This window comes from Malaclemys terrapin, chromosome 10 (genome assembly GCF_027887155.1).
Source record: "Malaclemys terrapin pileata isolate rMalTer1 chromosome 10, rMalTer1.hap1, whole genome shotgun sequence".
NCBI classification, from domain to species: domain Eukaryota; kingdom Metazoa; phylum Chordata; order Testudines; family Emydidae; genus Malaclemys; species Malaclemys terrapin.
In genome coordinates this window covers 7,077,906-7,100,316 of record NC_071514.1, presented here as the reverse complement: position 1 = coordinate 7,100,316, position 22,411 = coordinate 7,077,906, and the positions used below count along the sequence as shown (strand labels likewise).

Here is a 22,411-nt window from a genome sequence, read left to right as displayed (position 1 = left end):
CCTGACTCTACCAATGAGCTGCTGTGTGACCTTGGACAGATCACTTCCCCTCTCTCTGCCTCTGTTTCCCTGTGTCTGCCTTGTCTATTTAGACTGTAAACTCTTTGGGGCAGGGCAGCCCCAAGCACAATGGGTCCCCGCTCTCAAGTGGGGGTCACTAGGTGCTTCTGCAGTACATATGGTTAGTCACCATTTAAAGTGGCTTGCCTGAGAGCACCCCGCAGCAGATGGGAATTTGGTATCTTCTGCCACATGCTCCTTCATTCTTCCAGCCTGGGCTGTCTCCAGTGTGCGTTAGGAAGAAAGTCATTTGGTTGCAAGCATCCTCTAGTGGGTCCCTTCATCGTGGTTTAATTTAAAGCCCGATCTAAAGAGCGAATCTTTCACTCCCCCTGGGAATCCTAGGGATTTTGTTTGTAAGATTACTCGGGGCGATTTTGCAATATCTGCTATTCTGGTAAAATAGCTATATAAAGACATGTACCATAAAGTGCTATTTTTGCAAACCCGGGTTGCCAGATCTGATATCAGCACAGTGGAGTCTAGCTCATGTTTGCAGGCACACATGGGGCAAAGGAAAACAGCAGGCTATTAGCGTCTAAAAGAATCACAGTTTTGGGATGTAAGCTAAACAAATTCCACCCTAGCACCTAAAGCCTTAATAACAGGGGAATTTTATGATGATATATGCAAGACCTTTTTGAATCATATAAATATTTACGTTGCGCTGCCCCATGAAGTTGTTTTCCCCCTCGGCTCCAGGAACGATTAGCGCAGCTCTCCCATGCAGCAGCATCTCGGACATGTCGTCTTTGCTTTTGTTGCCGTGATTTATCTCTCCAAATACCTGGCAAGGGCTCGGGTTTGAAAAAACACTTAGCTCTGAACTGTGATTAATTTTCAACACACGCAGCCCGAAAGAGAAGGGCTGCTAATGTCGTCCCCTTGGTCTACCTGTAGCAAAGTGGTGACAGGGAATAGACTGTGGCTAGCTATGAGTGGGGACAGGAGGGCTGGCCGGGCGGGGGGTGCTAGGAGCTGTGTCCTTTACCCGGTGAGCTGTGCAAGGACCAAATGCAGCCTTGGTCTGTGCTCTCCCAGTACGCAAGGACTCAGGGCCCTAACTCTGAGAGAATCACTAGAAGCACCATAGGGATGGGTTGATGGGCACCCTACACCTTCTGATAGGTGTTATATGCACTTCCCTACTGCGCTCTCAGAGACACTAGTCTAGATTCAATCCCTTTGCACTGGGCTAGTGCAAAGCAGCTGTAAACCAGTGGAGCGAGCTGGCTGGGCATTCCCTGAGGGCAAGGGCATTCCTAGATCAGCTTAGAGTGGGAATACATAACTCTTATACCCCCATCCTCTGGTGTGAGGACTGTATTGCTCACAAGGCTGGGAGGAAGATGGCATGGCCAGAGCACTGCTACACTCTGGTAATCCCTGGTTTGCATACTAGCCAGCTGGAGTAGTTTAGAGCAGCACTGAGGCTGCTCTAAACTACGCTGGGGAGTGTGCCCAGGATCAGGGAGCTGCAAACAATAACTGTGACCCCCTCAGCTGCACCTACCGCGAACTGGACACAGCAGAGCATCTGGGTCATTGGCCCTGTCTCTCAGAGCTGGTGTAGAAACCCAGCCCCTCCACCACCAGGTGAACAGAGCCCTCAGACAGGAGGGCACTCTGAGAAATGGCTGTAAGTTTTGGCTTTACTGGCTACTGGCACAGCCACAGGGCTTGGGACTCTTAGCACGAGTCAGTTGTTACATCGTTTGGCAAAAACCATTGCACAGAAGCAATACCACACAAGGGAGGTGGCATGGCCTAACGGTCACTGGCCCTCTTTGAGCCTCTCTGGGGGGTGTGCCGCAATACTACCCCGGGGGTGCTGTGAGGCTGAATTAATAAATGGCTTTGAGATCCTTAGGTGAAGTCACCAAGCGACTGCAGAGTCTACTGCTGCTGCTTCAAGCAGCATGGGGGTAGCCCATACCATGTTTTGGGGGTGATTGAAGTGGAGGCATTTGGGGGCTTGCGTTAGTTTCATTGAAGCCAATGGACTAGCTGTGATGTAAAGGTAGAGGGAGATCAGAATCGGCTCCTTTGACCTCAGGCTGGGCCTGGCACCTCTTCAGAAGGCTGCAAATCGGCGTTGCTGCTCTGAACGCGACAGAGCGAAGCCGATTCACACCAGCTGAGGGCAAGGCTGTGAAAAGGGACAGAATTGTATGTGCTGCCAGCACCAGGAAAGTGCTTTGGCCTGTGTTGTGTTCGTTAAGACAGTGTGTGAGTTTCGGGGTCTGGCTTTGCAGCCCGTACTCATAGGAGCAATCTCACTGGGCCGGATTCGGAGCTCCCTTTGGAGCTACTTCTGATTTCAGTAAGTGTGCGATCAGGGCCGGGCCCAAAGGAGGGGCTGTTTGTCTAAAGGCTGCAGGATTAGGCTCTGCGTTAATTAGGCCTGGTGACCTGACTTTTCCAGTGCTTTGCTGTGTTTATGTAAGGGCCTTGCTAACTGCACCATAAATTACAGTCAGTGCCAGTAATGGGTTGTAGTTAACGGGTGGGTGTTTTGATAAGACTGTTTTATGTGAGCTGCTAGAAAAATGAGCCATTTTTGCATGGGAGCGTCAGTAATGACCAGTTACCATATTTATTGAAATAGAGGTCAGTGTGGAAAAATGACTGCTTCTAGGGCGGTCCCAGCATGACCTCTGGCTTCCCAGTACTGGAAAGGAGCTAGCTGTTACATCTAGCTGACAGTATCACCAGAGCCTGTCTCCAAGGCACAGGCAGGACCGCCGCAAGCAGCGACTATTTCTGGCAGGTTTAAAAATAACTCCCTCGTTTTCATGGATGACAATCAGAATAGTAACGCTGTAACGATGTATGTTAAAAGAGAGCTGTTCGTCCCAAGGGAGCCCAAAGCAATTTGCAAAGCAGGAGCTCAGTCCCGCGTTCTCTCCCAATGAAATCCCTCAGAGCCCCGGGTGAGCAAGGCCATGTCTATGTTTAGGGTTCTCAATTGGGTAATATTAAAAAACTGGACACTCCAGTAAGGGTGCTGGAACCTCCCCTGTCCCGCTTCTTCCCCCGAGGCCCCACCCCTGCCCCGCCTCTTTGCCTGAGGCCCCGCCCCATTCACTCCTCTTCCCCCTCCCCCTCATTGCTCACTGCTTTTTCCCTCCAACCCCTACACACCCGGGTCACCTGGCCACCCTATCTGCATTACGGGAGTTATAGTGGGTAGCTCTGGTGCCATAGCAAGGCTGGCATAACCCTGGAGTGTAGACGCAGCCCACAGCAATGCAAGAGATTTTTTCCCCTCACGATAGGTAATCCACCTCCTTACGCGAGGGTAGTTAGCTCTCCGGAAGCATTCTTCCATCACCCTAGCCATGTCCACACCATGGCAAGGTCGGCATAGCTGCCGTGCTCAGGAGCGTGGATTGTTCATACCCCGGAGTGTTGTCACTAGGGGCGACCTGAATTTTAGGTGTAGACCAGGCCTAAGGACTGCATGACGGATCGCCAAGCAAGCACATGCGTCTGTGTGATCCAAATAGGGCAGGATCCTAATCTGGTATAAATCACCATAGCAACACTGACTTCAGTTTACACCACCTACTCTGATTTACACCAGCTGAGTTTGTTTAGCTTTTGGTTGATGGCTTGAGTGTATTATTAGGGGATTTTTGTGGGGTGCGGAGGTTGCTTTGTTTTGCTTATTGTGTTGCCCCCCAAGCTGGCCCTTTGGTTGGCAGACTCATTAGCCCTTTTAAAGCCTGCTGGAGCAGGGAGCTTTGGAGATGACAGCAACAGCCAGTTGCTACAGCAACAGGCATTCTACAAATCTCTTGCAGCAAATGAATAAATGGAAGCAGTGAGACCTAGCGGTTAGGGCTGGGGGCTGGGATGCCTGGGTTCTATTCCTGGCTCTGCCGGGCGACGGGGGGAACTCTATGGAGTTCAGAGAAGTCACTCTGGATTTTCACTGGCCTAACGGGGAGCTGACTCGGACCTACTGTCTTCAGCTGTGTTTGGTCACTTTCTGGAAAAAGTTGGCCTCTGCTGACCTTCAGCTAACTGTCACATGAAAGAAATCTATAAACACCAGCTGAGCTATTAAACTGGGCCGGGCAGATTCACTTCCCAAAGCATCTGAGAGAGCTGCTGCTGATGTACTCTTTGTGTTATGGTAGCCCCTAGAGATCAGGACCCCTTTGAGCTAGACATCGGACATAACAAATGAATAACAAAAACCTGGTCCTGGCCCCCCCGCCCCAGCACTTCCAGTCCAGCTAAACCAAGTCCCACGCTATTACTTGCTTATTTTCTTCGGATGCTCTGAGTTTATTTATCCAAGCACTCCCATAATTACCCAAGTCATTTCCTGCGGACCAAAGCAAAACCTCCCTGGCCGCTAAATTTCAGAAGGGATTTAAGGGTCAGAAGGGCAGCCTGATGGATAGCACGCTGGGCTGCAACTCAGGACACTTAAGGTCTATCCCTAACGCAGCCACAGACTTCCTGTGTGATCCTGGGCACCCTGATCCTGCCTGAGGTCTCTCTGTGTTTCTGTACGAGAGATGATAAGGCAGTACGGGCCCAGCCGGCACAGTGTGCGGAGGAGATGACATGATCACCTATACATATGTATTTATTACAGAGCAACTGCACTTCCTTGCGTGGCGGCTGAAATAGTTGATAGGCTCGTGGGGAGCCGTGTGATTTGAGGAGGGCTTGGAAAGAGGAGAGGGTGGGTTCCTAGAGAGGTTTTTCCTTCTCCTTTTAACAGCTTCTTGCAGCCGCCCTTTATTAATAACGGAAGTATTCGTATCGAGTGTGCTGCAAGGATACCGTGCAGCGCAGGGTGATGCTGTAGTGTCGGGGGGTGGGGGGGGGCAGGACTGTAGCATACAGAAGCCCCCAGGGGAACCACAAGCTGGTGTGTTTCTATCCCCGTGAGCCTCGAAGGCCTTTTCGGCAGGTTTATTTGTTTGCTGTGAGGAAAGTCCCCTGTGCTGATGGGAAATTGTATCCAGGGGAGCCCGAGAGAGGCAGCAGCTTTCCTTACAAGGAGTTTGGCTGGGACTCAGCTGGCGAAAGTTGCAGGGAGCCTGAGCTCTCTTCCTCCCTGCCTCATTCATTCACGCGCGGGGCTGAGGGCTGGAGCCAGCAGCCGTGGGGACGGCGCAGCCGCCGAGTTCCCAATGATTCACTCGGCTTATCGGTGCCTGGTGGCTGGCTTGTTCCTCTGGATTCGGTGTGTGGGTGCAGCCTGGCCTTGCCTTGAGGAGGCGTGTGCGTGCGTGTGAGCGTGTGTGTAGGGGGCAAACCATGGATCTGTGGATATAAACAACAAAGCCTGCCCAGCAAACTCATCCTCTCTGTGTCCCTCATGAAAATCCAGCTCTGATTTCAAGGTTAGAGGGCTAATTTCTTTTGTGTTTCTAATAGCGGGACGGGAGGGCACAGGGGTAGAGGTCAGTTGCAGCCTTGTCTTTGCAAAGCGAGCATCCTTTTCCGGGTGTTCATGGCGGGTTCGGTTGGGGCGGGATGGGTGAGGGGAATTGCAGGAAATACACAGCAAAACTTAACGTGAATTCTTTCCTGCAAGGAGGCGCGGAGGGCTGCTGCTTATTTAAAGGATGCAAAAGAAATTGCACTCAGGAGAACGGGGGATTTCTTTCGTGCTCCTTTCCCACGACGTGTCACGGCCCTGATTTCCCAAGCCCTATTGCTGTTCGCTTCTTCAGGCCGGGAAGAAGTTAGTGGTGCCCTGCGAGGGAGGTTGGAAATTGACAGGTGGTGCTGAAGATGAGTTTGCTGCAGAGAACTGGGAAGGGGCGAGAGAGAGGAGGGGGGAGTGCCTGTCTCCCCAATAACGTACGTCCCCCCATGTTCTTCGATCCCGCTGAGGCAGAGATGGGCCTGTGCTGCAGAATCTGTTGGGGGTGATGGAGCTGGTGGACAGGCTAGCACTCAGCACTTGCGTAGCTCTGTAACCTGAGCTCCTCCCCATAGGGTGGTCGGTCTCCTCGGGATGCTCCCATGCTTTCTCCTCGCTCTCTTTGAAAGGCAAGAGAATGTCCTCGATGTTTGGCAAGCCACGGGCCGCCCCCAGCACCACTGACCGTCACCTCCCCAGCCTGCTGCCTGAGTGCAACGTGGCGATCTTAGGATGCAGAGGATCCGGCAAATCAGGTGAGAAGGAAAGAGTCACCGAGAGAGATCGAAAGATGCCGCTGGAAAGAGAGAGCCCCAGGGTTGGGCTGAGAGGTCTTGGGGGAAAACATGTTCAGCTCTTGTTCATTTTAGGCAGTGGGGCCTAATGGGTCGGGCACCGGACTGGGACTCAAGGGACCCTGGGTTCTATTCCTGGCTCTGCTACTGACCTGCTGGGCAAGTCACTTCCCTTCTTTGTGCCTCGGTTTTCCCATCTGTAAAGTGGGGATTTTGATCCTTTATGAAGCACTATGAGATCTACAGAGCAGTGGTTTTCAAACTTTTTTTCTGGGGACCCAGTTGAAGAAAAGTGTTGATGCCTGTGACCCAACGGAGCTGGGGATGAGGGGTTTGGAGTGTGGGAGGGGGCTCAGGGCTGGGGCAGAGAGTTGGGGTATGGGGGTGAGGGCTGCGGGGTGGGGCTGGGAATGAAGGGTTCATGGTGTGGGAGGAGGCCAGGGATGAGCGGTTTGGGCTGCAGGAAGGGGTTCCAGGTTTGGTGGGGGGCTCAGGGCTAGGGCAGGGGGTTGGGGTGTGGGATGGGCTCTGGGCTGGGGCTGGGGATGAGGGGTTTGGGGTGCAGGAGAGGCTCCGGGTTTGGGAGGCGCTGAGGGCTGGGACAGAGGGTTGGGTTGCGGGGGGGGGGGGGGGGTCAGGGCTCTGAGCTGGGGCCAGGGATGAGGGGTTTGGGGTACAGGAAGGGGTTCCAGGTTTGGGGGGCTCAGGGCTGGGGCAGGGGATTGGGGCACAATCCATGGTTTGAAAAACACTGCTATAGAGGAAACGTGCTATATAAGTTCTAGGCCTTGATATTATTTCCTTGAAGCTATGGGTGTAAAACAAGCAAGTGGGTTACAAGTTTGCCGTGCAGCTCCACCGGGTAATAAATGGGAATTTACCATAGAGACTCAGCTTTGCCTTGATCCTGGGCTTGCTCTGTGGTTCCCAGGCCTCACATGATCATGCCCAGGAAACCAAAAGCCAACACCCGCTGGTACTGGAGGTAAGCTGCTAACATAGCATTAGTTCACCTGAATGTTATGAAAGTGGCAGATCCTCACAGCTTCCACGGGAATAACGTCAGTTGTGCTAAGCTGTCCGGGGGAGTTGTCTGGATGAAATCAAATGTAGTTCTGTAGGAACTCCATTGTATTTGAGCATTCATCACAGGGCCAAACGTATCTCGCTGGTTTCACAGCAGTCACACCGGATACCCGCATGGCCCATCCAGTATAAAATGTGGTCCAGGAATCTTCCAGGTGAGGAGAGCTGCCTTTGGCAAACAGAACTTTCCTCATTCCCTTTGTCCTTCTCCAGATGGGTGAAACCCCACAGAGAAGAAATTGCGATGATCAGAACTAAGGCCCTGATCCAACAAAGTGCTTACATGCCTGCTTAACTTTAAGCACGTGAATCGCCCTATTGAAATCAACGGCACTGCTCATGCACTTAAAGTTATGACGTGCTTAAGTGCCTTGCTGGGTTGGACCTACAGCTCAAAACCTTTAGATTCTGTTTACTGTAACCATGATGACTGCATTTACACTGCCTGCTAAAGCGTAAACTTAATAGGGTTTGCCTGTTAGCCATTGGTAGACTCTATAGCAGGGATCGGCAACCTTTCAGAAGTGGTGTGCCGAGTCTTCATTTATTCACTCTAATTTAAGGCTTCGCGTGCCAGTCATACATTTGAACATTTTTAGAAGGTCTCTTTCTATAATATATAACTCAACTATTGTTGTATGTAAAGTAAATAAGGTTTTTAAAATGTTTAAGATGCTTCATTTAAAATTAAATTAAAATGCAGAGCCCCCCGGACCAGTGGCCAGGACCGGGCAGTGTGAGTGCCATTGAAAATCAGCTCGCGTGCCGCCTTCGGCACACGTGCCATAGGTTGCCTACCCCTGCTCTATAGTATGTAGTCAATTTTCCAGGAAAGCCTGTTCCACCATCCTACAATTATTCTCACTGAAGTCAACACACATGCTCAAGACAAAAAGGTTTCCTAGAAATACAGGGGTGAATCTGTAGTGGGAAATTGCTTCCCTCTGGAATGGCATTTTCTTCATGTTGGTATTTATACAATTCTGACTAGAACTGAGTGACTAATAAATTTGGGTCCAATTTGAACTGAAACTGACATTGTCACAGGGGTTTTCCCCTGAAAACAATTCACTTTGATGTTTTGTTTTGGGTGGTCCCCCCACCCTTTTTTTTTAAATGACCCAAATTTCGAAACAAAATGCCATTTTGAATCAAAAAGTCGAAATGAAATGTTTCAAAATGGTCAGAAAAAAACACTTCAACTTTTCCAGATTTCCTTTTTCAGTCAAAACTATTCTTCAAATTTGACCTGAATGCGGAAATAATTTCAGAAAAATTATTCTGAAAAATGCATTTTTTCCTCTACTTGGCTATTCACGGAAAATGTTTTGCTGTGTTCTAATTGTGATTAACATCTGATCCTCTCTGCCTTCCACCCAAACCCAAAGAACTGCAAAGACCTTAGACTTTCATTCATTCCTTTTGTTCTTTGAGTGAACTGATTCAAGCGACCTAATTTCTGCATCAACACAATGCTCCTTGTGTGAATTTTGACACTCAACGAGCTGCCGCTTCCTGGCTAAAACGTCTCTTGCATTCTTTGGGAAAAGCATGTATGGGGTGGCTGCTCTTAACAGACTAGCCTGGTACCAAATCCAACCCATAACAAGCAGCAAAATGAATCTGCTGGATTCTGCTCTCCTTACACAGACAAAACACCCTTTGATTTTGATTGTCATTCGATGGAGCGAGGCATGGTACAATCACATGCTAAGTGACGATACCGGTCCCAAACAGCTTACAATCTAAGAATCATTTTCGACTATGGGAGTAAGGACTGCAGGATCAGTCCCAAGTGCCCACTATATAATACAGCTTTCTCCTTTCATATATTATACAGACTATATGCTACTAACCCTGTTATCTACCTCCCTTTATATGGTGCTCTGCATCCATAGATTGCAAAGTGCTCTATAAAGGAGATAAGTAGCATTCTCCCCACTCTACAGATGGGGAAATTAATGCATAGAAAGGGGAAATGACATGTCTAAGGCCACACAGCAGAGCACACACCAGGATAGGACTAGATCCGAGGTCTCCGGAGCGCCAGCCAGTGTCCTATGTACTTGGTCACGCTCTCTGCCATAACGGATGGCAGCGTGGTATAAAACGATGAGCAGTAGTTTGGGGGTAGCTGTGTTACGCACAAGTGGCTGAGCTGTGAGAGAGTTATGGAGGGCGTCCAGAGGTGAAAGTAAACCGGTACGCCCCGGTACGGCGTACCAGCAAGAGCCGGTTTGCCGTACCGGGGCGGCCCGGCTTCCCCAGGGGGCAATTTAAAGGGCCTGGGGCTCCCAGCCACCAGATCCCCACTGCTGGAGCCCTGGGGTAGGGCTGCGGGACTCTGGGGGCTATTTTAAAAGTCTGGGGCGCCCGCTGCTTCTACTGCCCTGGTCCTTTAAATAGCCGCGGGAGCCCCGCTGCTTCCCCAGGGCTCCCGCAGCTATTTAAAGGGCCGGGACGGTAGAAGCAAGGAGCTGCGGGCCCTTTAAATAGCCTCCAGAGCCCAGAGGTAGCGGGGGGGCTCCAGGGGCTATTTAAAGGGCTGGGGCTCCAGCTGCCTCTGCCGCCCCGATCCTTTAAATAGCCTCTGGAGCCCCACCACGTCCCCAGGGCTCCCGCGGCTATTTACAGGGCTGGGGCGGTAGAAGCAGGGGAGCCCCGGGCTCTTTAAATAGCCCCCGGAGCCCCGGGCTGCTGCTGCTACCCGGGGGCGGGGACACTTACCTTACAGGGTGGGCTGGGGCTAGCTCTGACTCCCTCAGCCCCGCCCCTTCTGCCCTAGGCCCCGCCCCTTCGGGGGGTCAGAGCTGGCCCCAGCGTACCGGTAAGTCACTGGACTTACTTTCACCCCGAGGGCGTCTCAAAGGAACACCAGTAAACCCTTTGTATTACCTGCCCCACAGGTAATACGTAGGCTACCGAGCAGGAAAGCTGGTTGAGAGAGTTATCAACAATTTGATGGGGTGTGTGTTTTGGGTAACTCCACCTCCATAAAGCCAGAGGCCTTCGGACTGCAGGCCATGGAGAGGGAGGAGAAGAACTGTAGCTAACACATCTGAAAACGCCCCAGGAGAGCTTTTCTGAGCTCCAGGTTTGGGAGCTGAGCCACCTTCTCGCCAGTGATGGAAAGGTCCCATTTCCAGCCACAAGACGTCAGCCCCTCGACCTCTTACGAGTGCAGACTGTGTACTGCCCAGCCTGCACCGCATATGGCGAGAAAGTTGTGAGCGGCACAGGAGCGCTGCAGAGAGGCTGCCGTTCAGCCATTCAGCAGAGCGCTTAAGCACACGTTTAACTCTCCGCACCTGCTTAAGGGCTTGAGCCTGTGCTCTTTGAAGTCAATGTTCCGGCTCCCGTTCCCGTCAGCATTGCAGGATCATGCCTCAAGAGCTTTGCCGAATAGGGATGGGATGGAAGGCAAAACAGGTGTTTAAGTGCATTGCCCAATCACAGCCTTTACTTCCCTGTCACATGGCGGGTCAGTATCTGCAGACGCCAGTGGCAAAGGAGCAGAGAAATTGGAGGGCGGCAGGGGAGGAAATTCCACATTTGAAGGAAGAAGGAGTAGATTGATTTTAAAAAAATAACCAGCTGGTGCCTGGTGGAGGGTTTGGAAGGGTAACATAAGGCCTGGTGGAGCTAGATTGGTAGGCAGAGTTCAGGGGAGCAGTCAGACGTGCACGATGACCACAGTTATCACATGGAAAGCACGGCCACTCATCTGCCATATGTTTCTGTCTGTGCAATGTTGCATAAAGTAAATAAACATGAGAAAAGCCATCCCGTAATTTCTAGTTAATGCAAACGACTTTCTTCTGCCCCAAGCCTCCCCATGGCTTTGCACTCAGATTATATGGAGGGCCTGTGACTATGTCCTGGGACAACAAATGTCCAACTCAGAAATGCCATATGATGCTGTGCTTTTCCTGGCAGTATCTACGGTGCATTTTAAACTCGGCCTGGTTCAAGCTGGCTGGGGTTCGGAGGGCCCAGTGACATTATATGGGCTGTGGTCAGTTGCAAGGTGTAATAAATTAGGACAGGTTTGGTTTTGACACCTGGCGATAAGAGAAACTTTGGGCTAAATCTTTCTGTCGGTGGGGCCGCTGGAGGAAAGGAATCCTGGAGCCGGATCCTCAGCTGGCAGATGTTGCTACAGTGCCATTGACTGGTGGATTTATGCCAGTTTCCACTCAGCTAGTCAGTGTCAGAGGTGGGATTAGAATGTAGAAGTTGTTGGTCCCAGTCCTGTGCTCAGATCCCATCTCTGAGAAACTCCTAGGGGAATTGTGTTAGTGAAATCTAATCGATGATCCTTTGAAAGTGTGCTGCAGGCTCAGCAAAAGTGAAATGAGTGTGTATAAATAGACCGTGTAATAGTTTGTACCACTCCACAGATGGGAACTCTGGGACTCACCCTGAGGGGAAGAATAGGTGTAGGGATGTTTTAATTTCATGAGCAGAACTAAACGGGCCCATGAACGGTTTCTCAAGGGAGAGTTTGTCCGTTTCCCTTTGCACGCGGATGCAAGAGCTACTTGCTACTGGTGTGAAGCTGAGTTGCAGAGACACGAACAAAACTGAGACTAAACAAACCTTGTTTCGCCTTTTACAGCACTGACTGTGAAGTTTCTAACCAAGAGGTTTATAAGTGAATATGATCCCAATTTGGGTAAGACATTTTCTTTGCAGTTATTTTTCCCTTGGTTGTCGTCTGCATGCCATTTCCTGGAACACTTGTGTGCCTGTCTTATTATTGCTGTGATTTAAAGCCAAGCAGTTAGTTTCTGCAGCTTTCTTTAGCCCTCTGGTACCAAGCTGGCAGATGAGAAAACATTCTTCCTTTATAAGTGGACAGTAGTTCTTTCCTAGGTCTAGGTTTTCCATAAATAGGGCATTTAAGGGGGCGGGGGAAGTACGGTACTTTGAAAACAACTAAACGCTTGGGAAATATAAAACCACCAGAACTTAATTACACTGAAAAATGCTGATTGAAACCCACTTTTCTCATATGTAAATCTCATTTTCCAGGCACTTTCGGTGCTTCCGAATGTCATCGCTAAGGGGCTGTGCTGATGAAATTAGCCGCCTCTTTATTGGATTTCTAAGTGCTCGTGGAAATCATGGAAAACACCAACTTCTATTTTCTATCTCAAAAAAAAAGATTCCTCCTTCTTCTTTCCAACCATTGGTGCTTCACCGTTCCTTGTTTGGCCGTGTACTGACTCCCGACTCTCTCGTTAGCCCTTTGGTGTCAGTTCTGAGTTCAGCGGTGGCTCTGAGGCAGGTTTGGGAGGGTAAATCAGCTTTCGATTCAGAGTGAACCAATGGGCTTGACTCTCCCATCATTGGCCCCGATGTAAATCAGGAGTCAATGGGGTTACGCTGAGGAGAGGGCAGGATCTGCCCCACTGGTTGGGGGTTAGTGACAGGCGCCATGGGTTGTCCTCATTATGATTTTCAGTTGGTGTTAATGGGCATAGGTCCATTGGTGTCAGTGGAACTACGCTGATTGACACCAGTTCTGTTGTGTGTAGGTTATTATACTGCGCTCATCGCTATAGTGTGTGAGTGTCTTCCCGGGGGGGCATTCAGTACCGTAACGAACGTCAGTCACATGTTGTTTGTTCTCTCATCCTCTCACCAGTGAGAGAGATGTGGGCAGTGGAGTGTATTGTTTTGGTAGGGTGTTTTCTGTGTGTGTGTGTGTGTGTGTGCGCACATTGCTCTATATTGTGTCAGAGATGGCAGGTCAAAGAAATGCTCTGCGCACTTGGAGCGGAAAATGGAGATGGCCCTTAGATCCCGGGGGAGTTCACTCCACAGTCTCAGACCAGCCCCTGGGAACGTCCTGTCTTCCTCACAGACAAGATTTACCCATATTGACGAGAGTTCCATTGTGCCAGAGGAGCGAATAGAATAGACGAGATCATGTGCTCCTTATTTGGTTAAGGAAAAAGGAATTATTCCTGTTCTCTACTTGTCATTTCACCATATGCAGCTCCTTTGCTACTGGTTCTCTCAATCCCAGGCACATTCCAGCTGGTATCTTGTTTTACGAGTCCCATAAATACACTCCTGTGTTGGACAGCCTATCAAGGGAACAGGACCAGGCTGAGAGAGGCTAGATGACAGAAATCACAACTCTTGTCCCAGGAGGTTGACAAGAAAGGAAAACGGAATCTGTCATTACAGACAGCAGAGATAAGAAAAACAGCTTCCATAGTTCTGGAGGTAGCATTGGATGACTAGTCCGATTAATAACTCTATAGGACAAGATGATTTCAGAAATATTCCCTCTGCAGTCTTCCTCAGATAAACTTCCCAGTGAAAGCGGTGGGAATTTGGTTCTGAGCAAGGGCTGTGGGATTTTGCCCAGCATTTGAGAGCCTTTTTTTCTTATACTCATGTTCATCAGCAGGGGCCGCCGGGGATATGTGCCCCCGTTACAAGTGATCTTTCACAAAGGGGTAAAATTCCCCCTGCGCGGCAGGTCAGCACAAGGACTATGCACCGTTTAAGTCCCTACCTCCCACCCCAACCCTGAGGAAAGAATAAAGGGACTTCTGCCGGTGAGAACTCCTAGAGAATCCCGGTTCCTACATGGAATTCCTCCACCCAGGGGAGAATGGGCAGAGGTTGTCTTATTTTTGGTTCCTTCTAAATCTGCATCCAGACGTCTGTGAATCCGGTACAGAGGACAGCTGAAAAATACATAGCTGCCTGGAGTTCATTGTGGTGGCATGGAAAGGTTTATGTGCCAGTGTTCGGCAGGACTACACAGTGGCCAAGTCCTTATTCCTGCTGAACAGAGTTGTTTGAAAATTCATAAAAATTCATAACGGGGGAAAGACGGTTAGAGACACTAGCAAAGCAATGTAGTTATTGCCAGACAGGATCAGACCATCTAGTCTCTACCCTGTCTTTGAAAGTGGCAACCACCACTGGCTTCAGAGAAAGGTGTGTGTACTCTGCAGTAGACAGTGATGGGATAACCTCTCCATAGGGAAAGTTTCTTCCTGACCCCCGTTAGTTAGAGTTGCCCTGAAGCATGAGGGTTTATACTTCACATCATTTTTCCTTTATTATCTGCTGTGTATGAATAATCTCCTGAAATCTGGATAGTGTATTCTATTTCCTCACCAGGCTGCTCATCCCCTATCACACGCATACACATTGGCTTGTTATTGTAGAGTGGATCCAATCATGAGTTTGGAGTTATTAATTGAGAATTTGTTTTATGCTCCTTGCCCTCTCTTCTATTAAGAATGAGATGAACTTTAGAAACCAATATAAGGAGGCGGGGAAGAAGTAGAGCAAATTTTGCACCTGCCGATCTTCCACAAACAAACTTCACACAGAACTGCCACCCTACACGCCGCTCAACATTGCTCAAACAACACCAACACCTTCAATACGATCACGGGGCTTTGCCACCCTCCCAAACGCTATCTGTCTGTCAATGTACGATTGGCTGCTAGTCTCTTCTCGCGCAATGGGCCCCTGTTCTCGATTGCCTTGGCACTCCTGGGATAAAAATGATGACGATTATCAATAATTCATAACGATTGGCAATGTTCAAAAATGTTTCAGTTCCTGATCTGCCCCAGCCATGTTTAAGGACCTCATCCGCAGCTCACTGATGTCCAGGGAAAGGCGCAGGTGGAGTTCAATCAGCTTTTGAACACTCCCTAAGCACCTGAGTGTAAACCCAAAACAACTCATTCATTTTAATGAGCTACACAAGAATAGAGCAAAATGTGGCTTCAAAGAACCAGCCTAGAACAAACCTGATAGCATTGCCGATGGAAATGGACATTCTCTGTAACAAAACCAAGAGAGCAAATCTGGGGCCTGAACTATCATCATAAATTAGGAGTCCCATCCGCTGACCTCTGAGCTGTCCTGTGGCTAGAGACTGTGCTCAGTCAGAGCCCTCTTCACATGGGCAAAGGAGTTTGCATTGGAACAAGTGTGTGTGATCCAAAACCCGTCAAAGTTAATGGAAAGATTCCCATTGATTTCAAAGGGTTTAGGTCAGGCCTTAAGAGAGGCAGCATAATTGCTTAAAGAAACAAAGCTTCCTAACATATTTATTTTCTTTTCCCTTAAGGCCTGCTCCAAAGCCAGGAGAAGTCAGTGGAGAGATTCCCAATGGCTTTTGGATGTGGCCTATAGTGTGTTTCAGTGTCTCAGCGGTGCACTGCTCCATCTGAAATGGCAAACTAGCAAGTTGGGGAACGTGTTAACTTTGGTAGGAAACTAATATCCCAGAAATGAGCAGCCGATGCAGAAGTCCAGAGATAACTATATTTTGCAGTTAAATGTTCTGGGCATTTTTTCCACTGAATCTCTGTTTGAGTAATTAACAACTATTTTTATGGGCCCAAATCCAGGACGTTATAAAGAACCGCAAATCATTTCTTGTGGCCATTAGCCAAGAATGCACTAAAGACCTAATAACTCAGCAACTTGTATTCCTAAAAATCCTTTCCTCAGACCTTGTTCAGGAACTCATTTTCAAAGACGGGAGAAGAGAGAGAAATCTCCCATATTTTAAAGCCTCTCAAAAAGATGACTGGAAATATGTAGTTGTAGCAATGGCTGAACTTTCATAATTGTTATTTCACAAGTAATCTCTTCTTCCCCATTTCTCAAGAAAGGGACAGCCATTGCAGCATAAGTTAACAGACAAGAACACCATTATGCCTCCGGCTCCTGATTCTACATAGCTCTGCTTTTCTTACCAGATCAAACCTTTTCTGAACATACCTGTGCGACGGCTGACCTATTCTCTCCCCTGTCAGAATAGGCACATGTGCATTTGAGCCATAGGTCCATTGTGAAATATACACCCTTGGTTTCCAGTTGAATTGGTGGTTTTTACCTTTACTGATGGCCAAGAAAGAAAATATATTGATGAGTTCTTGATTTGTGCTTTTTAGATTTTTGGAGAAAAATACTGAAGCTCTTGTCTATATTGTAATACTTAGCACTGGTAACCGTCACAAGGCTTTGGAGACACTGACCTGGATTCATTGCTGTGTTACTCCAGTTTCACGCTACTGGAATCAATGAAGTTAGCAAAACTGGTATAAGGCAATAGCAAATCAGGCCTACTAGCTTTCCCACTCCTCCATGAGGTAGACAAGTAAGCTTTGTAAAGAAACAGCTACTCTGTGTGTGTGTGTGTGTGTGTGTGTGTGTGTGTACCACTGCTCTGTACTGGATAGGATCAGAATTGCTTGACTGTGTGTCATATGCCCTCTATTGCTATCAGTTACAGGAGATTTTCCTATAGCTCAAGTGTGAGTGGCATCGGTGTTTGGAGGAGAAAGACTTGCAATTTATTCCTGCTGTCAGCATGAATTTTCGAGAAGAGATGGCATACAGCATAGTGACATCTCTACTGTGGTGTTAGATGGCCACAGATTTGTTAAGAAAATTATTGACCCATTTTCCAGATGGAGAAATGAAGGCAGAAAGGTTAGGTGACCAGGCTGCTGAGCAAGTGTCAGGAATTCCTGGTGTCTACACATGCACTCAGACTATTAGCCTGTAGTACTCCCTGGGTATGTCTACACATGGATAAAACCCGCCACTGGCCTGGCTCAGCTGACCTGGGCTCGGGCTCCAGGGCTGAAAAATTGCCATGTAGACATCTGGGATCGGGCTGGAGCCTGAGCTCTGGGATCCTGCATCTACACAGCGATGTTTACTTCTCAGCCTGAGCCTCGCGAGCCCAGATCAGCTGTCCCAGGCCAGCCATGGCCATGTTGCAGGCCTTTTGGCACTAGGGGTGGTGGGGCTGCTGCCGCCGTTTGGAGTAGTTTCCATCATATACACAGGGCTTACAGTTTGGTTCAATGGCTCTCAGCACCCCCACTGTACAGATTGTTCTAGCACCCCTGTTTGTGTAGACGTACCCTCTGTCTGTGCACATATGAAGTCCTGTGACAGTTACTACCAAGTACCTCTGCCTAGGAATGTTGTGGCTGCCGGCTAACAGACTTCTGAATGTTAGTTAGCAAGAGGAGCTAGAATGGGCGAACTCTCCTGGCTGATTCATTTAGAGGAGATCCTACAGTACTCGCTCTCCTCCCTTCTTTTAACAGAATGTTTCTTTTCTGCCCTTTCCTTGTGGCGTGTGCTGATATTTTGTTGCATGGAACAGTCTTGTTCTGGGCCATGAAACTTCCAGCCCTGGCAAACAGCAGCATGCAAACCTCTTTCCTTTGCTCTCATTTCTCAAAACCGAACTCATCAAGATAATTGAGATGTGAACTCGTAACCCAGGTGAAGTAAGATCAAAGTGCCTGCAGTGAACTGCAGCCCCCGTGCCAGAGATGTGTCATTCCTCTAATAAATGCGCCAGAGAGAAAGTTCATCAGATGAATTTATAGCAGAATTCACTTACATAAACCCCTTGCTATTGCCAAGTAAGCAACACATTAATTCTGAAATGGGTTAAACTCTTTCCAGTTCCGGTCTGAACCATTTATGACAGGATTTATTTTGACAGCTGAAGTTTTAGCAGCAAAACATGACCTATGTGCTACTCTCCTACTGTAGACTTGTTTGTTAAACCAGGTTTAGCAGATATGTTGAAATGTTTATGTTTATGATTATGGGGAAACGATGGTCCTTACTCGACCTAAAAAGGAGATTCAACTTTTGGTTTAAGAGGGATGGCCACTTAGCAGAAGGATACAGCTGAAGCAGGAGGTTATTTTCACTTGACACAGTGCCCAGCCAAGCTCCCAGTGAAAGCAAGGGACTTTTTCAATTGACTTTGATAGAAGCTGGATCACGCTCCGAATGTGGAGGAACTAGTGAGTTCTATTGTGGCCAAAAGAAAAAAGTAAAAACATACTAGTGGAATTCAGTGGAAAAATGACCTTCAAATTGCCACTCAATGTACAGCGGCAGTCAAGAAAGCGAACAGAATGTTGGGAATCCTTAAGAAAGGGATAGAGAATAAGACAGAAAATATCATATTGCCGCTATATAAATCCGTGGTACGCCCACACCGTGAATACTGCGTGCAGATGTGGTCGCCTCATCTCAAAAAAGATATACTGGAATTGGAAAAGGTTCAGAAAAGGGCAACAAAATGATTAGGGGTATGGTACGGCTTCCATATCAGGAGAGATTAATAAGACTGGGACTTTTCAGCTTGGAAAAGAGGCGACTAAGGGGGGATATGAGAGAGGTCTATAAAATGATGACGGGTATGGAGAAAGTAAATAAGGAAGTGCTATTTACTCCTTCTCATAACTCAAGAACGAGGGGGTCACCAAATGAAATTAATCGGCAGCAGGTTTAAAATGAACAAAATGAAGTATTTCTTCACACAATGCACAGTCAACCTGTGGAACACTTTGCCAGAGGATGTTGTGAAGGCCAAGACTATTACAGGGTTCAAAAAAGAACTAGATAAGTTCATGGAGGATAGGTCCATCAATGACTATTAGCCAGCATGGACAGGGATGGAGTCCCTGGCCTCTGTTTGCCAGAAGCTGGGAATGGGAGACGGGATGAATCACTTGATTGTTACCTGTTCTGTTCCTTCCCTCTGGGGCACCTGGTATTGGCCACTGTTGGAAGACAGGCTACTGGCTAGATGGACATTTGGTCTGACCCAGGATGGCCGTTCTTATGAGAAGCCAACCATAGAATGCATGTATAGTATGCAATGGCCCATAGGTACTATGGTGGTAGGTAGGTAGGTAGAAAGTCCTTGTGAGCTCTGTGGATTTTGAAGTATAGCCTACATTAGATCTTAAGGCTTGTTCAGAGTAATAGGTGAGCTGAATGCACTGATACCTGATTTGCATATGCAAATGCAGGTTGGCCTAGGCTACATAGGTATGCATCCAATGTGACATGTGTTGGTTGTGGGTGCAAACACAGATGTGTGTGTGAAAATACAGCCTTTGTTTTACCTGGGAAAGGGGGCTCAGGACACTTGTGCGGCTGAAGTGGTGACTCAACGGAGAGCTTTGCGCAGACACAAAGGAGACTGAGGGATGCCAGCAGTGCTGGCCACCAAAGCCCTCATTGAGACAGGACTGTGGAGAGAGAAACTCACTGAAATTCCTTGGAGGCTGTTGTACCAATAATGGGCTGGATCCGTGGCTATCACCAAGGTGCTCACAGGAGAAGGCAGATGCCTCTGGGCTGCTCTAATTTTCACCAGCTCATGGGGCTGAAACCAGTCAGGGATTGGCACAAGGTGGGGACATCCAGATATGTCCTCTTTCCTCTGGTCACAGCCCACATGACAGCAGCAGGGAGGACGTGTTGAAGGCATGTGTCTATGATTGGCTTTGAGCCACCAAAGGGTCCATTTTGAACTGGGATGACCCTTGTGGGACCAGGTTCTACAGCCAGCAACCACCCACGGTAAGGCACAAAGTGTCCATATGTGCCGGAGGATCTGGCCCAGTGTTCTTTACAGGGAAACTAGTGTCAGTAACATCTGTGCGCCAAAACCATCCCTGGAGTAACTGCCATTGCCTTCATTGGCATTACAGCTGGGTGCCTTTGCTCTTGTGACCAGATCAGTCCGATCAGCACTTTATAAATACCAACAAGCAATTAGAGTTGATCGTTTCCCAAGAATCTAGGAAAATGGGGGATGTTTCCATCTCCAATCAGACAACTGTCCAAATAGCTCTGTTTTCCAGACTCACTTCTGCCATAAGCCCCGTCAGAAACTAGCCAGTCAACCAGCTTCAGGGGCCGATGGGAATAATTGGCCCTTCTTTTGTCTCTTTGTAATAATAAACACATGGCAAATGTATCTCGAGGTAACAACTGTATTGATTTCATTGTGTCTCTCTGCTGCATCCTTCATGTGCCACCTGTCTTGGAGGATACGGTCTTTGGGCCTGGGACAATGTCCTTCTACACGTTTGTACAGAACCTAGCACATAATGCAGATATGAAATAATAGCAAGGCGTACAGGCATAACCGTGGTCTAGTCAAATTATATGGCTAAGCTCAACACTGACGCTTCTTAGTAGAGCTTAAAACGATGGAAAGCGTGGGAGGTGTGCTAAGCAGTGAGGAATAATGGCTTGGTTTTGCCTTTCCGATTCACCCACTGCTAGCAAACCTACTGGCTAGAGCCTTGTGATCAGTGCTGTTCTTCAGGGGCCAGAACGAGGGACTAGGTGCTGACTTTTATTTTCCCCCAGGGGTGCTCCACCCCGACTCTGTCCTGAGGCCCCACCCCCACTCCGCCCCTCCCCCAAAGCCCCGCCCTTGCTCCGCCTCTTCCTGCCCCTGCTCCAACCCCTCCCCCGAGGCCCTCCCCCAACTGCTACTCACTGCTCTCCGCCCTCCCCTAAGCCCCTTCCCCAGCCGCCAAACAGCTGATCGGTGGTGCCGCCGAACAGCTGTGGCTGGCGAGTGCTGAGCACCCACTATTGGTTTTCCGTGGGTGCTTGAGCCCTGGAGCACCCACAGAGTCGGTGCCTATGTCTCCACTTCCATTGAGTGGCAGATGTAAATACCCGAGGCTCAGCCTTCATGGAGAGTGTAGCCCAAAATGTGAAAGGCTGTCGTCCCACCGGCTCCCTGCTCACGAGAGCTCATCTCTATTGCAGAGGACACCTACACATCAGAAGAAACTGTGGACCAGCAGCCAGTGCTGATGAAAGTGATGGACACAGCTGACCAGGTAATGGCCAAGGGCTTCTCCAGGGGATCGAAGGAGGAATTCTCTGTGCCTCTAGAAAAGCTGGCAGGTTCCTGCTCCCTGTGGAGCATGCAGCAGGGTTCTCAATAGAACGGGGCAGTGACTGTGAAATGAAGGGGGAAACGGGCTCTGCATGGTTTGCTGTGAAGTGTCCCATTTCACCAGGGATGAACTATGCCCCTGTGCAGAGGCCAGAACAAGGCATATGTCCAGAGCGCCTCAGTGCGTAGGCCCAGTTCTGGCCTGCTGCACAGGGGCCAATTTCATCCAGCATGTCGACCTCGGCATTAGAGAGAAAAGGAGCAAGCTGGGAGGTCGGAGCTCCAGGTAGCTGACTACGCGAATCAGGTATTTGTACCCAAGCTAATCAAGGGTAGGGTTTTATCCTGCTGCCTGTCACCGTGGTATCTGAGCGCCTTCCACGTACAATTGAGTGTGATAGCAAGGTCCCTAGTGATTTCATTAAGTCTCTGGTTCTTCTTCCCAGCTGGGGTGAAAACTCTGCTTGGGGTAGAGGGTTGGTATCTGTTGCCTAGGAGAGCATTGTAAGTAACAACGGTGAGATAGCTAAAGGAACCCAGTGCAAGAGGAGCTGGACACCCAACTTTCTGAGGCTCCTTGGAAAAACCTCCAGCCTCAAAGGGCCGTAATACCACTGGGGCTGCTTGTCCCATCGAGAGCTGACAGAGCTTTGGCCTAGGTGCTGAGCTCCATTCCACAGAGTCCCCCCACTGAAGTGACCCCTCCCCAAGCTCCCGCTGCCCCCAGGGCAGGCTGTGCTGTCGTTCGTTACAAGTCCAGGCAAGCTGCTTCACTTGTACGATACGTCAGCGATGTCTCTGCAGCGTGACCCAGACAGGGACTCACTTGTGTGTATATATTTTCTTGTTTGTAGCTCATGGAGTAACTCCAGATTCTATGTGTAACCGAGACCAGCTGGCGTGTCTGGGTACAGGTGACACGCAAGTGGGGCAGGGGCTCTGATCCCAGCCTCCTTCCTGCTGCTGGCGTCGCCAGGGAAAGGGGGCCTGGCGAGAGTGACCCACCAGTGCCCACTGGGGTCAATGGAAAGATTTCCACTGCCTTCCACTGGGCTTTGGACAGGCCCCCTGGAGTTTGCCAGTCCATCCCAGAAGGCCTTCCCACTGGCTCTCCCTGCCACAAACAGAATTTCTTTGTTACAAAGAAAACCCACCGATTAAACGAATCAATGCAAAAGGCCGCCTAAAAGTCTAGTCTTCCTGGAAGCCTGCCCGAGCGAAAACCTGACGCCGCCACGGCGTGCTTTTGACTGCTCTGATTCGGGGCAGCGTGAGCTGTTTAATATCATTGATTCGTTGCACAAGGAACTTTTTCATGCCAAGCCA

The 22,411-nt window shown here is 49.2% G+C and overlaps 1 protein-coding gene across 3 annotated transcripts in view; it reads left to right on the top strand.

Annotated features, from left to right (window-relative positions):
* Positions 1 to 5,121: 5,121 nt before the first annotated feature.
* The window catches only part of RASL12 (RAS like family 12), a 30,395-nt gene continuing 13,105 nt past the window's right edge, over positions 5,122 to 22,411 (top strand). The window contains exons 1-4 of one of the 3 annotated variants that reach the window (XM_054041533.1): positions 5,122 to 5,429; positions 6,031 to 6,210; positions 11,954 to 12,010; positions 20,953 to 21,026. In XM_054041533.1, coding sequence (XP_053897508.1) covers positions 6,093 to 6,210; positions 11,954 to 12,010; positions 20,953 to 21,026 — 249 coding nt within the window. In that variant the 5' untranslated portion in view covers positions 5,122 to 5,429; positions 6,031 to 6,092. The remainder of the gene's footprint in view (positions 5,430 to 6,030; positions 6,211 to 11,953; positions 12,011 to 20,952; positions 21,027 to 22,411) is intronic. The other 2 variants (XM_054041532.1, XM_054041534.1) reach the window with 2 other exon arrangements.